We start from the raw sequence: 16357 nt of genomic DNA on the forward strand, positions 1-16357 counted from the left end.
TTTTCGTGATCTAGGGGTCCAAAACTAACAGAATTTGCCATCAATTGCTGGGGAGCACACCAAGAATATTATTTTGTAAACTAGTGAAATCAAGTTGATATTTAAGCAGCAATTATCCCTTGAAATCGATGCATTCATCATGTACTTTTATGGCAGCCCATTAAATAGTAACTAATAGAAGAAATAGAAATATAATATATATCGATATTTATTTATTGTTGTGAAAATAAAACCTAGTTATTTATTTGCATGAGCAGCATGACTGGCATGAATTTTGATTTTTGAATTTATCCCAATCAGTGACACCTTGACTTACATTTCGCCTGTTGCTTTTCCGGTTTTTCCGGCCAGCTCTTTTTATTTCCCATCGATCCCCTCCCGCTGAGCTTCTCAGCTGCTGCACAACTGGCACAAATAAATAGAAAATGAAAAAAAAATAAAAAATAAACGAGGAAGAAGAAAAACCTGCTGGAAACTACTTTCGCTATTCGTTTTCAGGGAAATGGGGGGTTGTGGTGTTTTGCGGAAAATTGAATATGGCAAAATGCGCTTGACCAAAGAAAAGGCCAGCATAAACATGAAGTAGGCAACAACAAAAACCCGACTTTTCCAAGCAAAAGAAAAAACTTTTCTTTTCAATGTTTCTTTTTCTCGGTGATTGCTGCTTTGATTTTCTCAGATACATTTGGCCAATCCCAATATAGAGATGCTTATTACGGAAAAACTGGTTGCAGCTGATGATTATAGAAGCTCACAGCTAGCTAGCAACTAAAATCGCACTGACGAAAAGCGATTTTCGTTTGTCTCTTGTCTCACTTATATTCCATTAACCCAAATTCTCCCTTCTTCGTCAGCCCCATCGATCCATGTCGCCATTGCCAGGACAAACGAGCCTTTAATGCGCTTCGCTGGAGATGAAGATAAGAGACCAGACCAGAGAGAGATGACTACGAAAACCCCGTGACAGCCCGGTAGAGAAACAGTAGCCAATCCCACTCGGAGTTATTCATTTTTAAACTGCGTCATGACCCACACAACTTGGCGATGCGGTGCAAAATGATGATTCAATTTGGTTGCAGTGGGTGTGTGTGTGTGTGTGGTGCGGTGGCAAAAAACCGATTAAACTGCTCTCGAGCTAAGCTATCCAAAAGGATTTGGTCAGCGCTTTTGGCTTTATCTGCTAGTTTTTGATTGATAGGCTTAAGGATGCTTATCCTGTGTGGGTGGCAAGGCAAGCGGGAAATAATGCCGAAAAGCCTCCTTCAATGAAATTAGCCAACCCAGTTTTGTGCCTGATATTGATGGATGATGCTGAGGTCATTGGTCGAGTTGGAATTGGCAAAGTAAAATCTTTAATCTGTTAAGTAATCAGTAATTTAATTCCGAAATACAATATTCAAATACCTTTTAATGCAGCAGTAATTGTATTTTCATTGAAAATTACAAGTCAAATACTTTGTGTTATTTATTATTAATTTTCATAGCATTTATTTGAATTAAATTACACCCCTTAGGTATTTATGTAAAGGCATGAAAGTTTGACAGAAGGTATTTATTAGCTGTAGAAATCTATGACATTTGATACCGTAATTAAATTTAAGTCGCCACAAATTGAATTAAAATGAAAAGCAAACATATGTGAAGATTGGGCAGCATTGAAAATCCGAAGAATAAGACACTCTTTGTTGATTATAAAAAATGTCAGTTGAACTTATAACAATACAAAATACTATCTAAAAAAGTAAACATAATAAGAATTAAGATATTATTATTTCAATATTTTTTGAAGATTAGCGCAAGATTATCTTTTGTTTTACAATCTGATGAAAAAGCTTCCGTTTTTGCTTTATTTTTAAAGTTTTTAGATCTGATAAAATGATTTCACTGCTACGTGATTTATTGCAGTTTTGCAGGATTTTATTTGACAACCTTTCGTGCGGTTTCTTTATTCTTTTATTTTCTTCTTGTAAAGCACCAAGGCCGTCATTGCTGCGGTCGCCGCCCAACACTCCCAAGTTGCAGGAAAAGTTTTGTCAGACATTTTTTGTGGTTTGTTGGGGACGAACGAAGATGTCAGCTAAGACCATGACGTGCATCCCATTAGGTTAGAAAATTGCAACAAAATAAAAAATTCTAATGTAGGAACTTTCAAGAAGTTAAAACTTGTTTGACAAACCAAAAAAAAATGAGTGGTTAATGACCCGGAACGCGCATTATAGCGTCCCAGGAACATGACTTTAAAAAGATTTTGATAATTGGTCAACTGGAAATGTTTTAATCGTTAAAAAAATAATAAAAGTAATCCCAGCTTTATTAAGTGCAAAGTTAATATTTTATTCGCTGCTCATTTATGCTTTCTACCTAAAAGTAAAGTAAATGCTAAATGGTAAAACCTTAAAAACACTCTTATAAACTTGTATATAATTTTCTTTCACCCCCAGGAGGTTTTCCCCATTTTGTAACACACTTGCAGATGAATTTTCCTTTTTCATATTTTTGTTTGGCTGAGTTTCAGAAAATATTTGCGCAAAGGTAAATGCAGGCTGTGCTGTGTTGGCCCAGTGAAGCGCATTAAGTCTTTAGCTTAAAGGCAACAAACTGCAGCAACAGCAGAGCCCAACGAGTACAAACAAGCAAACAGCTGTAATAACAGCAATTACAACGGCAAAGCTTTCCACCTACTCACTCTGGCAACCCATCGGACCCATGTCCTTTGTGCGAGAACAAAGGCTAAGGACAATGGCAGAGGTACATTAGAGCATTCACATGGATCTACTGAGTATGTTAATGTAAACATTTTCGCCCACTCAATCAGTCATGTCGAAATTAAACAGGTTACAACTTCTAGATTTGGAGATCAAGAAGTATACAAACCAAATAATAACAAGAGAGAACGCTACATTCAACCACCTCGACTATCAGATACCCGTTATATATTTGCTCATAGCTTTTTTATGAGTGGTCCGATTCTAAAAATTTTTTTCGATAGGTATTAATAAATCCATTAAAATGGCATTTACACTTTTACAAAATCTTTTACTTCTACCAACTGGTATAAAAATATAACCCTTTTTAATGTCAGGCAATTATAAATTTCAAAGGGCTTGACTTCAGCATGCTTGAACGAAAAAATAATTACCATACTAAATTCGAACGGCATGTGAAACTTTGTCCGCAGTCCCAAGACAAATTTGACCACAGGATACTTGCAGGCCATGGGCATGCATATCGATAGATAGCGCCCTAAGCCAAACTGTCAGTCCGTTCCAGTGAAGGCAGTTGCATAAACTGGCCAATAATCCCCTAGACGGAACAAAAAGGGACCCGGGGCTAGTGCAACGGGAATGTGGGCTATAACTTGGCAGCCAACTACTACAACACAGAGCGGGCCAATAGTTGGCCAAGTCCTTGGAAAAGCGCCTTAAAGGCTACAGCTAAAACGCCAGTAACAAGAAAAACAAGAGGGCCCCAAAAGTTTTCCATGTAATGCATTTCAAGTAATTTCACTTGCTACCCAATACACAGGCCAACTTTGTGTGCAAACTTAAAAACCAAAGCCAGTCAAGTTTCGAAAAAGAAACGCCAGCAACAAAAATCCATCAGATGAACAACGAAACGTGCGATTGTGAGCTTTTGAACTGGGTCAAGACAATACGTTACCCTATTTATACGTTTTAGCGGGAGTTTTGAAAGCTTCTTCTTGCCTCGATAATAATTGAAAGCATTTTAGATACTAAAATAGTTTATTAATTGAGTTTCATAATGGGATTTTCATATGTCTTATATTTAATACTCATACTGCTTTTGACATTTTATGCCCACACACTCTTCAACTTTTCCAACAATCGCGGCTGACTTTTGCGTATCCTGCTGGCTTTGTTAACAGTTTGTTTACAATGGGCCAGAGCCCAGATAGGCCAAGGAATGCTGACAATGCCGAATGCTTATTGACCGAGATTTTTGAATATGTATGAATGAGTAAAAAAAAAAAAAATATTTTTTATCTCGAGAACGGTTGGCTGAAAAGCCAGTCAGTCGAAAGGAGGGAGTTTGCAGGAGACAGTACGAGATAGAATGTGCAGAGAAAAGGGGAGGGAATAAGTCAGTGGATAAATATGTTAATATGTCAACTGCGAAACAGTTTTAATGACAGTATCCAGTATCCAGCATCCAGGATACGTAAAGAAAGTATAATTTTATATGTTGAGGAAACGTCAAGCAATTGTAATAAACAACAGCACAAATAAACCGAATTTATTTTAGACAATTATAATATTCCTCAACTTCAGAACATCAGGAAAATACAAAGCAGAATGGCACAAGACATTTTGCCTTTAATTTTCAATGGAATTTATTACAGTTTATCTTACAACAAATAAAATGTGACATCAACTGCAGGAGGAGGATATCAACAAGGATGCAAATGTTTACCCGAATTCCAATTAACATGGGCATTTTGAATTTTCGATATCAACAAAGGATAAGGAACGGATTTCCACAAGTCAGCTGAGTTGAGACCAAGTCGTCGTTATCCTTGTTGCCAGCAATTTGGACATTTAATTTGATTTTACCAACCAGCCAGCGGGAAAATGCAGAGGAGTGCCAGACACACACATCTGTAATCAATATTTAACGCATTTTTCCTTGGGGTTCTCCTTTGGATTGCAATCACAAAACTGTTTGGCATAATCAACAGCTGAAGTCATTGCTGCTGACATTCTCCATTTTGGTCTGAGATTCAAGTTTTCAGCTTCGATGTAAGTAATTAAAAATATTATTTATTGAAATTTGATAAATTTGTATTTCGATTAAAATAAATTAAAATAAAACGATAAACTAACTTAAAATAAATAAATATAAATATAAATTAAATTAAAATAATATAAATTTAATAAAAATTCAGTTAAATAAAACAATACAAATTGGTGGTTTATTATTTTTAGCCGACATCTTAATTTTTCAACTTATCAGCTGACAAAACCTTATGGCATTTCTCTTAATAGTCGTTTCACACACTTTAAAAAGGCATAAATACGAGTAGGAGAGCTTTAATAATTGTGACGGCTGATGGCCCTTGGATTAGCACATAATCATCGTTGTTGAACACCAAAATTCCTCATGTGATGAAAATATTTGGACTGACCCTTACACACACATTTAATATTGGAGCCTTTTTGGGGCGGGCGTCCGAAAATGCGGGTCACTAGATAGCGGAAAAAAAAGAAAGAAGAGTAAAAATAATCATAAATTGCTAACAAAGCAGAAAGCCCCCTCCTCTTTTTTTCGAGCCTTTTCAAGCCGCCTCGTTAGCTTCTGTCCGTGGCAACGTTTAAAGTAACTTTGACCCTTTAGTTTGGTTTTCTGGAGGCGAGTGATATGGGTTGTATTTTTTTTGGGAGGGAAGAGAGATTTTTGTATATGTTTTGGCTGTAACCGAACCGCAAAATGGGCAGTGGAGTAGGATCTGGGCAACCGACAGCCGGCGACCGCCACACAAACAAACCGTTGAGCTTAACTTATGGATTATGGGCGTGCCCTGTTCTGTTCTGCGGTGAAACAACTAAAGTGTAGTCTACATTTGGGCGTTACAAAACAAGAGCGCGTATAAACCGAACCGAGGGCAACGTCAAAATGGCATTAGCACCCAAATGTGTTTCTGTGTATGGGTTTTTGTGTGTTAGCTGCGGTTACAGCGACTGAGTTGTGGAAGTCTGTGGCACAGTCTTTCAAAGATATTTTTTGCCTTTTTTTTTTTTGTTTTTTTTTTCTCCTCAGCCCCTGAAAGCTTCTCATTAGGTAAGTGAAAAGAAATGGAAATTGGGCCAAAGGAAATATTTTTCCAGTAAGCTAAGCACTGCGTAATTTAGCACGTATGAACAGAAAATAATTTTGTCAGAAGAAAAGTAGCTTAATGCCGCCTTGGGCCAAATCTCATAATGCAAATGAACGATTTTGTTGGCGTACTGGCGATTAGTAAATAAGATCTTGGGGATGGTAATGCATTTCATCTCATAATAAATCCGGAAATTATTTTTAAAAAAATACCTACACAGATAGAAAAAAATTTAAATCATTTTAAATATTATTTGCTATCCAAAGATTTGCTTTTTCCCTATGGGGCTGTCCATATATTACGTAATCACAATTTCGGCGACTTTTGACCCCCCCCCCATGTAATCAATTCTTCATACAAAAAAAAAATAATTTGCACTAGAGTAATCATTTGGTGGACCCCCCTCCCCCCTAGATGATTACGTAATATATGGACAGCCCCTATGTTTTTTATCCATTGCGGTTTTTAAATATTTTTTAATTGAACAGGTAAAGTTTATTTTAAAAATGTAAAACTTTGAATTTTAATCTTTTTGTAAAATATTTTCTAAAAAATAATACTAACGTTGTATCAAATATTTTCCACCTTGATTAAAATAAATTATAACTAAAATATGTTTTATATTAATATATTTTTTTTTATTTAATTTAAGTATGTTTTTTTTGTTCTAAAATTAAATTACAATAAAGTAAATTAAGAATAGATTTCAGCGTACTTAATTTGTTTTTTACACGGATTATACCTATAATCCACTAACAAATACATTCAATTAAGAAGTTTACCCTAAAGAAACTGTATACAACAACAAGGTGAAACCATAATCTGGAATCCAGACCCGCATTTCACCTAAGGCGATTTCTCCCTTAAAAGTATAGCCACAAAAGCTACCATTAATAGGCCAAAGCACTAGGGTAATTTTTGCATAACAAATTAACTTGAAGTAGCGCTCCGCCACTCCGAGCACAAAGCTAATCCACTTTGGTTAAAGGAGGCCAAAGCCAGTCCAGCCAAGATAGCTATATAATTGATGTCCAGGCGGGTTCAAATTAAGGCAAATTAAAAAATGCCAGTGAAAAAGGGGGTAAAAGCTGAGAAAAAAGAAAGCCCTGCGCGATATAAACTAAATAAAGCAAGCTATAAAGTAATTTTAGCTATGCCATGCCCTCGATCGAACAATTTCCATACGACAGACAGGATGGAAAGGGAGGAGAAAATCTCGTTAAATGCGAAAAAGGTGAAAAAGTTTCCTGAAACGAGAGACAACATTCATTCGCAGGATATCGAGAGGATGTCGGACGTGGCCATTGTTCATCGTCGGCTGTCGACGCCAATCATTCAACTGATTAGTTTGATTTTCCCGATGCGCTATTTCCGTAGACAAAGGCAAAAGACAATACCAACTGATGTGTCAGTAATTTGGATGGGCTACGGAGCTACGAATAAAAGGTCCTACCTACCGGACTTTAGCGGATGTGACCACTGGGACAACCAAAGTGAAGTCCCCACCTCTGAAACGTAACTTTTTCACTAATTGCTTCACCAGTTCACAATTTACGGAGAATGCTGTCGCATCTGTAGCCTTTTTGTAGTTCACTTAATTAAATTATCGATTGGGTTATTTTCGGGTTTGGAAATAAAAGCAGTTCAAGCATTTATTTAATATTAATGCTCCATAAAATTTAAATTATAGCTTCTAGCCAAAAATATATTTATTGATTACCAATTCGTTAGCTGTTACAAGAGTTGTTGCACACATGGTTTAAACATCCTATAGAGCAGCGCTCTTTAGAGTGAGATGAATACATATACCACACAATATTCAAAACCAGACATTCAGCAAAACCAAAATTTTAATGAGCTCCAAAACCGCAATAGAGAAGCTCTCACAATCACGGCAACCAAAACCATTTCAGTTATCCACTAAATCCATTGAGTGCAGCCACTACTTGAGACGTAGGCAAACAAACTCAAATATGAAAACAATTATGGATGTTTGTTAATTTCAGTAAAATGCCAGACTGGAGCGATGACGACGAGATGACAGACAGGTGAGTAGCAAACGAAGTTCAAGCTATTTCATTGTATTTGTAAATAATAATTAAGCTATTGAATCAATCTACTACGAAACCAAAATCAATTGAATAATATCCGGAATGCCTATTAAATTTCTCAATTAGTAAGCACACGCTGCATCTCCTACAAACAATGACTTTTAAAACTAATCGGTTCAATTCAACAATTTAATTAAGGTCTTTTGATTTTCCTTCCAAAGTTTAGACAAGGATATAGTTAAGAAATTTAAAATTGCATGAAAATATATCGTTTCTGCCTTAATTTATTAAATTAGAAGTATTAGTCAACTTACAAAATAGATATAATATTCTATACTAATAAATATACTGAATGAATATCCTAATAAATTCTTAAAAAATAGTTTAATGTAATATTACTTTAAAAAAAATTGACCTCGATTAAAACTTTAGTCAGAAATTTGTTCATCCTTAAGTTGCCATCCAAGTAGCACAGCACAAGAAGTTCCTCAAGAATGGGCCGTGGGCCAAGAAACTTGAAAATGGCAGCTGGGAAACTATTTAATAGTTGCACGTTGCAACACTTATCAGCAGTAGAGTGGAAGGGAACAAAAAGCTTTGCTCAACTATGTTGCAGGCATATCGGGCAACAATGTGACATGCAACGGAATTGTTGAGCATACGCATTACAAGCCCCGCAGCCATGCCAACAACAACCCGAACAACCCAAACTAAGCCAACCAAAATGCCTTTCAATCACAAAACTGAAGAATTTCCACAGGCCAAGGACGAGTGGAAACATGATGGTTCCTCCTCCTCCTACGATTGAACTGGCAAAAATATGCTGGTTGTTAAAATATGAGAAAACAAGAGCAAAATAACGAATGTATGGAAACATTCACTCAGCAGCAAAAGCAGCCAGCAACAAGAAAAGAGCAAAAATAAAAAAATAATAACTTATACCATTTCTCCGTATTTTGTTCTCTCTCGGAAACAAACAACAGTATACTGACTGAGCAGTGACATGGAAAGAGGCATGAATAAAGTTTAAAATACTGTCGAGCGAGGCAAATGGATGGATATATACATTCACATAATAAACATAAAGAAAAAGTTTCATTTATTCACAAAATATGGTGAACCGTAAAGTTGTCAAACATTGACTAAAAAAAGAGGAACGAATACATATTTTAAGCCAAGTCGACTTTCATTTTGACTTTGTACTGAACAATGTACAGCACGTAGAAATACAAACTCTAAAAAAATACAAAACATTCACGGCAGGGATCACATTAGATGAAACTCAAAATAATATTATTTAATTGAAAATTTGTATATTATTTGTATAGTTTATTTAAATATTTTGCCACAACTTAATAGAATAAATAAAAAATATTAAAATAAAATGTCTTTTCTAGTCGACAAATAATAAAAAATGTCCTGTACACTTTATTTTCATCATTTTCTCCATTTCCTGACGTATTTTTTAATGAACTTTAAATAACATGAAAAATGTACGCCACCTCATAAAATATTTCTCCTGGCATGGCCCTTTGCTGTCATACAATTTTTTTATCGCGGACCTTGCTGAACGTCAGTCACTGGGCGGTCAGTGGGTGGTAAGCGGGTGTTGGCGAATAATTGAAGAATTTTTTTTCGCTAGGGCTTACCCACCCAAAGTGGGTCAGTGCATGGTTGGCGATATACGGTACAAAATTCAGGAATGACAATGCCGACAATCCTATTGACATTTTAACTTAACCTTCCCACACAGTCACTTTTGAGCTCAGTTTTATTTTCTGATTTTTAGGATTACTTAAAAACAAACTCACTACGAATTTAGCCGTTTTAAAAGTACCTATCTTTTTAGCTTTTGCATTTCGATATAAAATCAATGGAAATCAATTCCAAATCCCATTGGTCATTGGAATACAAAGCAAATATTAATTAATCCTGGTTGCAAAATTAGGAAATATTTTTAAAGCAACTTTTTAAATTTACAATATCTGATTAACTACGTTCAAGCTCTTTGCCATTTCCTGTGGGCCACTGAACAGGATTTTGACCCCAAAACCAAGGGGGAAAACCAGAAAAATTAATATAATACTGCACCGAACTGACCTGACCTGCATTTCTGGGCTAGAACGGATAGGACGGACCTGACGAAGCTGCAAAGGAAGTCGAAACGGAAATGAACACAAAATGTTAGCAACAGGGGCGCAGAGTTTCAGTGGAACGAAACGAAACGGTGATTGAAAGCATAAGCCATAGCGGATAGCAGGGAAAAAGTTTTTCACAAAAGTAAGCTAACTTAGACATGAAAACAAACAAACAAAACAATTCCAGTCAAGCCAAAACCGAGGCGAAGCAAAATGAACCACGCCGATCCAAACCGAACTGAACTGAACTCAACTAAACCTAGGGAAAAGTTTTTGGCCCTTCGCACTCTATAGGTAAACAAAAAGCCCCGGCGGGTTTTGCAAGTTGGATAGGGAACCTATAGACGGGGGGTGGGGAAAGAGGCAAGTACGAGGTGCTGAGAATGGAATTGAAAATGAAAGACAACTTGACGGCGACTTCATTTCATGATTAAGTTGCCCATATCGATTTCCTTTCAACAGACTTTATGATGATGAAAATGGAAGCCCTTCTTCGGTTAGGCCACCGCAAGGACCTGCGCCTGCGGTTGTCGAAACCCACACAAACTCCCATCCTGCCATCCTGCCATCCTGCCATCCAACCGCCACACACATATGTGACTCAACTCAGTCTTATTCAAAACAATAGATGACGACGACGCAGGCAAAGAAGAAGAAAAGGTTGCAAAACATACATAAATTGTGAGAGAAATGTAATTGTTAGGGACATCTTGGGACTGGCTCTGTATCGCCAAGTAGTCGGGTAAACAAAATACAAAAAAAAAAAAAGAATCCACAGCTAGCATATGAGAACAGGAAGTGGGTTATTTCGGGGGCACATAATTTTTACACATATGGTTGATATGCTGAGCTAAGTGCTTTCGTAGAACTGCCGAAAAAGTGAAAACAAAAATATAATAACTCTGTAAACAAGAGTATTTTTAGTTATTTATGAAAATATGTATTTAAAATTATTACACAAAAAATGTTAGATCATAAAGGGGTAAATTCTACCGTATTTCATATCAATTAAAAGCTGATATGACTAATTTAAAATTTATGGAAATAATAATTTGACCTGCACCTATCATTCTGATCCTTAGTCAAATTTTTTTCTATGTATTAACCTATTTCGATATTTTATATTATACTTTTTAAACGGTGGCATTATTATAACAAACAAGTATGTTTTTATAACTCTTTAATGAATAGACCGATTTAAAAAATGTTAACTTATAAAAATGTGCATTTGCAATTGTTATACATTAATTTTATATTTTATATTAAATAATATTTTATATTATATTAAAATAATAAGACAGTCCCATGGTCATAACGAAATATAATAAAAATCCTTAGGTATTGGTGATTAACCAAGTTTTGAAAACACTCAAGTAATTTTTCAATCATGCATGCTTGCAGGGATGGCTTTTGACTTGCCATCAAATAGAGTAGGCACTCACTTATAAATTTCAATGGGTTAAGAACTAAATTTTAGATAAGTTATTAAATAAATTTTAAGCAAGAAGTGCACTGTACAAATTTTGGTATACAACAATGGCCGATACGCCGCAGCAGCCCGCGTGGGGCTTAAAGATGTCGAAATTCTTTGTATTGCCTCAACGTTGGATCCTGGCCATCATGGGCTTCTTTGCCATCTTCAACGCGTACACCATGAGGGTTTGTCTCTCGCAGGCCATTACAGTGCTGGTGGTTAGGCAAAACTACACGGCCAAGGCAAAGGGCGAATCCATTTGTGAGCCGGACGAAGATAGCGCGGGTCCAGTGGCTCGCGAAGGCGGCAGCTATGAGTGGTCCGAGGAGAAACAGGGACTGATTCTGGCCTCGTTCTACATTGGCTACATTGTAACCCATTTGCCGGGCGGCATATTGGCCGATAAATTTGGCGGCAAGTGGACCTTGAGCCTGGGAATCCTTGCAACGGCTATATTTACTCTCATCACACCGGTATGTATTGTCTATGGCGGTGCCGATGCATTGATCGTCCTTCGAGTTCTCATGGGACTGGGCGAAGGCACCACCTTTCCCGCGCTGAGTGTCTTGTTGGCCGCCTGGGTTCCGGCAAATGAACGCGGTATGTTGGGAGCTTTGGTCCTGGGCGGTGGTCAGGTCGGTAGCATCGCTGGCAATTTGCTTTCCGGCTTAATACTCGACTCGATGGACTGGCCGTGGGTGTTCTACGTCTTTGCCATAATCGCCATCGCTTGGTTTATAATATTCACGTTGCTGTGCTTCAGTAGTCCCTACTCGCATCCATTTATCAAGCCAAGGGAGCGCGAGTTCTTGGCCCAGGAGATTCCGCCACGGGATAAGAACAAACCGAAGACGCCCTTCAAGGCCATCTTCACGAACGTGCCCATGTATGCACTGATTAGCGCTCAGATCGGTCACGATTGGGGATTCTACATCATGGTCTCCTACCTGCCCAAGTATATGGCCGATGTGCTGCGTTTCTCGATCAAGTCGAATGGACTGTACTCCTCGTTGCCCTATGTCACCATGTGGGTCATGTCGCTGGCCAGCGGCTGTGTGGCCGATCAGATGATTAAACGTAACTGCATGAACACTACGAACACGCGGAAACTGATGACGGGATTGGCCGCCTTTGGACCCGCTGTTTTCATGGTCGGCGCCTCCTATGCCGGCTGCAATCGCGCCCTGGTCGTCGCCCTATTTACCATTTGCATGGGTCTCATGGGCACCTACTATGCCGGCATGAAGCTAACGCCGCTGGACATGAGCCCCAATTATGCCGGAACTTTGATGGCCATCACCAATGGCATTGGTGCGATCACGGGCGTTATATCGCCCTACCTGGTGGGCGTTATGACACCGAATGCAACCCTGTTGGAGTGGCGAATTGTCTTTTGGGTGGCCTTTGCCGTGCTCGTCGTCACGGCGATTGTCTACTGCATTTGGGCCTCGGGCGACATACAACCCTTCAATGACGGCACCAACTCGAATAAGAAGAAGGAGGCTACATAATCTGGAGTTTTGTGAAATTCGATTTCCGTTCCTTGGAAATTTCTTATTTGGCTTCGATGATTAACAAAGTTGGCGTTTTCACTTTGTATTAATTTATATAACAGTTTTTTAAATTTTAAATTTATCCTGAGCTTTGCTTTTATTTCCGAATTAAAGCGAACTACTTTAAAACCATCTAAGTTTAGTTTTAGCTTTAAAAACCAGATACATATTGATGCTTTAATTTAAGCTGTCCCTTTCCAAAAAAAAAACTTTTTGGGTTTTACACACTCATGAATAAATAATTTTAATAAAATGACAGCAGTGACATAGAGAATAGAAAAAAAGCAACAGAGACAGCAATAAAAAACATTTCAAACAAAAATGTATAATTTATGTTTACATTAGAGCAAATGTTTCTATAGACACAGAAACCACACAATAAGTTGCATATTTTATAAAAACGAAAAGTGTCAAAAATTTGGTAAATGCCTTTTCCCAGTACAATTCAGTTGCAGCTGAGTCTATTTGTCATATTTATTACACTAAAAGAAATTAAATAATACGTCGAATGATAACGAAGATTAACTTTCAACATGATAATACTCTATGGTTATATTTTTTTAAGTCCTATAAATAATGCGTTTTAGTAAGCCATGTTTTAATCAGTATCCCAAGTTTTCATATTCAATGTTGATGCCCTTTTATTTACACTGCTTTTATTTTCGGTTTTTAGAATGCATTTATTTGTTTGTTACGCGTTGATAATGCGAAATTTGCATATATTATGAGCCATGCTCCTGTTCTGGCCAATGAACCGCACTCCACTGCCTTCATCCATTCGTTTAAGCGCTTCATTTGTAGTCAACACGAAAATTAAATCAATTATTTATGCATTCATTTCGTTCGACAACGCATGAAATATTTTGTGGGCTTGGTCAGCCGGCCATGATGTTTGCTGTGCCACTCTTTATATCGATTTAATTGTGCGCAGATTTCGCTTCTTCTTCTGTGGCCACCCGGTATGCGGTGGTGTGAGCAATTAATAAATAATTTCCGTTTTGTACACGCAGCATGCAACATGATAGATAGCGTTTCCAGTTGCACTTTGCCCGACCTTCCCGGCGGACTTGATTATGATGTCTCTTAAAATGAATGGCTTTCGGTCATCGGTCAACCAGCCATGACAGTTTGGCTTATTTACTTTTGCTCAACTAAACCAAACTAGTTTGTTCAGCCATTCTAGACTTTAAACTGTTTCAACCGACTTGGCTGAAGGAAAAACTTTCTTGAAAAACTCGAAACTTGAAAAAATATCGACATATCGATATTTAATCTTTTTTTTTCTTTAAAAACATCGAAACGATATTGTGAAAATATCGATAATTTTCCCGCACTACTTCTGGTTAATTTATTAAGAATTATAAAAAACCTACTTAAAAAAACTTAGTTAAGTTATCATTGTTTCAAAAATACTTTGACAAATGATTACGTTCATTGTTCCAGAATAAAATTTTACAAAATATTATAAAGAACCAAGTTTACGATTTCACCACTGGAAAACTTTCTTTTACCCATGATTAACGTCAGTGAAATTACCTGAAAATAAAGAAAACAAATTGTAATTAGTTAAAGTGCTTTTCCGTTATTATATTGCTAGTCTTGGGAAAAATATTTATAATCGTTATTTGGGAAAATATGAGACCTGGGGAAACGACATCAAGTGCCATAAAAATAGCATTGCCTACTTCTGTGGGCACCTGAATTATGCTGTCGGCTCTCGACTGTCAACTAAAAAGCCATAAAATTTGTCTTTAAATACCAGAATTCACATTATAAATTTTACCTTTACCAGTGAAGACACCTTTGCACGTGGGCCCACATGGGGCGGGAAAATCGTTAGAAGAAAGTTTGAGCCCAAAAAAAAAACGGACAAAAAATAAAAGCCTGAAGATGCAAGAGACAAAGCCAAAAAAGCGAAACGAAGAAAATCGCACATTCAAGACATACAAACTCAGTCAGTCGGAGAGAAAAAGGTAATAAATAAACAACAGGTATAAAAGGGACTTAAGAAATCCGAAAGGAAACGTAGTATGGTTATAAAAATGCAATTTCCTTTTGCTATTTCTTTTTTTTCGCAAATGTAGGAATGTATCGGACGAAAAGTACATACGTATATGCAATGATGGGTACATATATTAACATGTATATAAGGGCAGGGAAATAAATACCAATAGAACAAGCTGAAAGCCGTCTTAGACGAAATAACAAATGTCTATGCAATTTGTTTTAAGGCCAACACCAAAAGACTAAAATATGTGCATACATGATATGCGGAGAAAGAAAAGTGAAAATCTACCGTTCAGAAAGGTGGCGATGGCCCCAAAGGTGAGTTTTGAAGCAATTTCTTTTCATTTTCCATTTTCCCTGAGTTTTTTCTTGTTCTTCTGTTAACAAAAGGCTCAAACAGGGACGCGTAAATTGCAGACGGGATGCCGCAGGAACCCAGTGGGGAAAAGTGCAAACAATTGCAGGCTTTTCCTGGCACACAACGTTCAAAAGTATGCAATGCAAAAATGTACGGCTGAAATTGAAAGGCGTTTCGTCAGACTGTGGGCGTGGCCTGCCATTCCCACCGCGTTTTGGGCGTGAAATGTGTGAAAGGATAAAGCCGCCAGCTGAGAAAAGAATTATTGCGCCTCCTTTCAAATGGTTCTCTACAGTAGGAAATCCGGCAAGCTCCTTTGCCGTAGGTAAAAAACAAAAAAGAGAAAAAATAAAAATCTTTCAAAGAGCAAGAAAAGTCAATTTGGGGATGAAATGCAAGCTCATCAGTGAAAATAGTCAATTTTCAACCTTAGACGCTTTAAATATTATTTATCGTTTATTGGCCTAAACCTATCCTAAGCCAGGCCTAAATCAATTTAACTAAAATAACTTTTTTTTTTAACCCGATCTATTTTGATATGAGCTAAATGCATTTTTAATATATTCAAAATAAACCAATTGCACTTAACTGTATGTAGTTAATTTGCAAGGTCTAAGAAGAAGAGAATGAATTTAGTTGTAATGAAATGACTTTGAGCTAAAAATTTATTATTACACAACCATGCTTTCGAGTTTATACTCCAATTTATATTGTAAAACTAAAATCAAAGCAATAATAAATAAATAAATTTAAAAAGTTTAAACTCTTTACTGGTTTCCTACTCAAGGAACTCCCCTCGTTCGATGGCTTGGCAAAGAAGATGTGCTTGCTCAACAGTTTGCTCTGCCATTAAACTATCGCCTCATTGTTGGCTCGCTCCTCTTTCTTTCGGGCAAACATTGGGAGATGAGGGCTGAATGCGCGTTGGCCTTTATCTGCCCTG

At 37.1% G+C, this 16357-nt stretch overlaps 2 protein-coding genes across 5 annotated transcripts in view; one reads left to right on the forward strand and one right to left on the reverse strand.

The window, feature by feature from the left end:
• The window catches only part of kuz (zinc-dependent metalloprotease kuz), a 98015-nt gene that overhangs the window by 34326 nt on the left and 47332 nt on the right, over window positions 1-16357 (reverse strand). The window lies entirely within an intron of this gene.
• LOC108058221 (putative inorganic phosphate cotransporter) lies at window positions 11460-13181 on the forward strand. Its single transcript, XM_017142823.3, has one exon. It carries the CDS (start codon window positions 11559-11561, stop codon window positions 13005-13007), a length of 1449 nt encoding a protein of 482 aa, XP_016998312.2. The 5' UTR covers window positions 11460-11558; the 3' UTR covers window positions 13008-13181.

This window comes from Drosophila takahashii, chromosome 2L (assembly GCF_030179915.1).
Source record: "Drosophila takahashii strain IR98-3 E-12201 chromosome 2L, DtakHiC1v2, whole genome shotgun sequence".
Taxonomy (NCBI): Eukaryota; Metazoa; Arthropoda; class Insecta; order Diptera; family Drosophilidae; genus Drosophila; species Drosophila takahashii.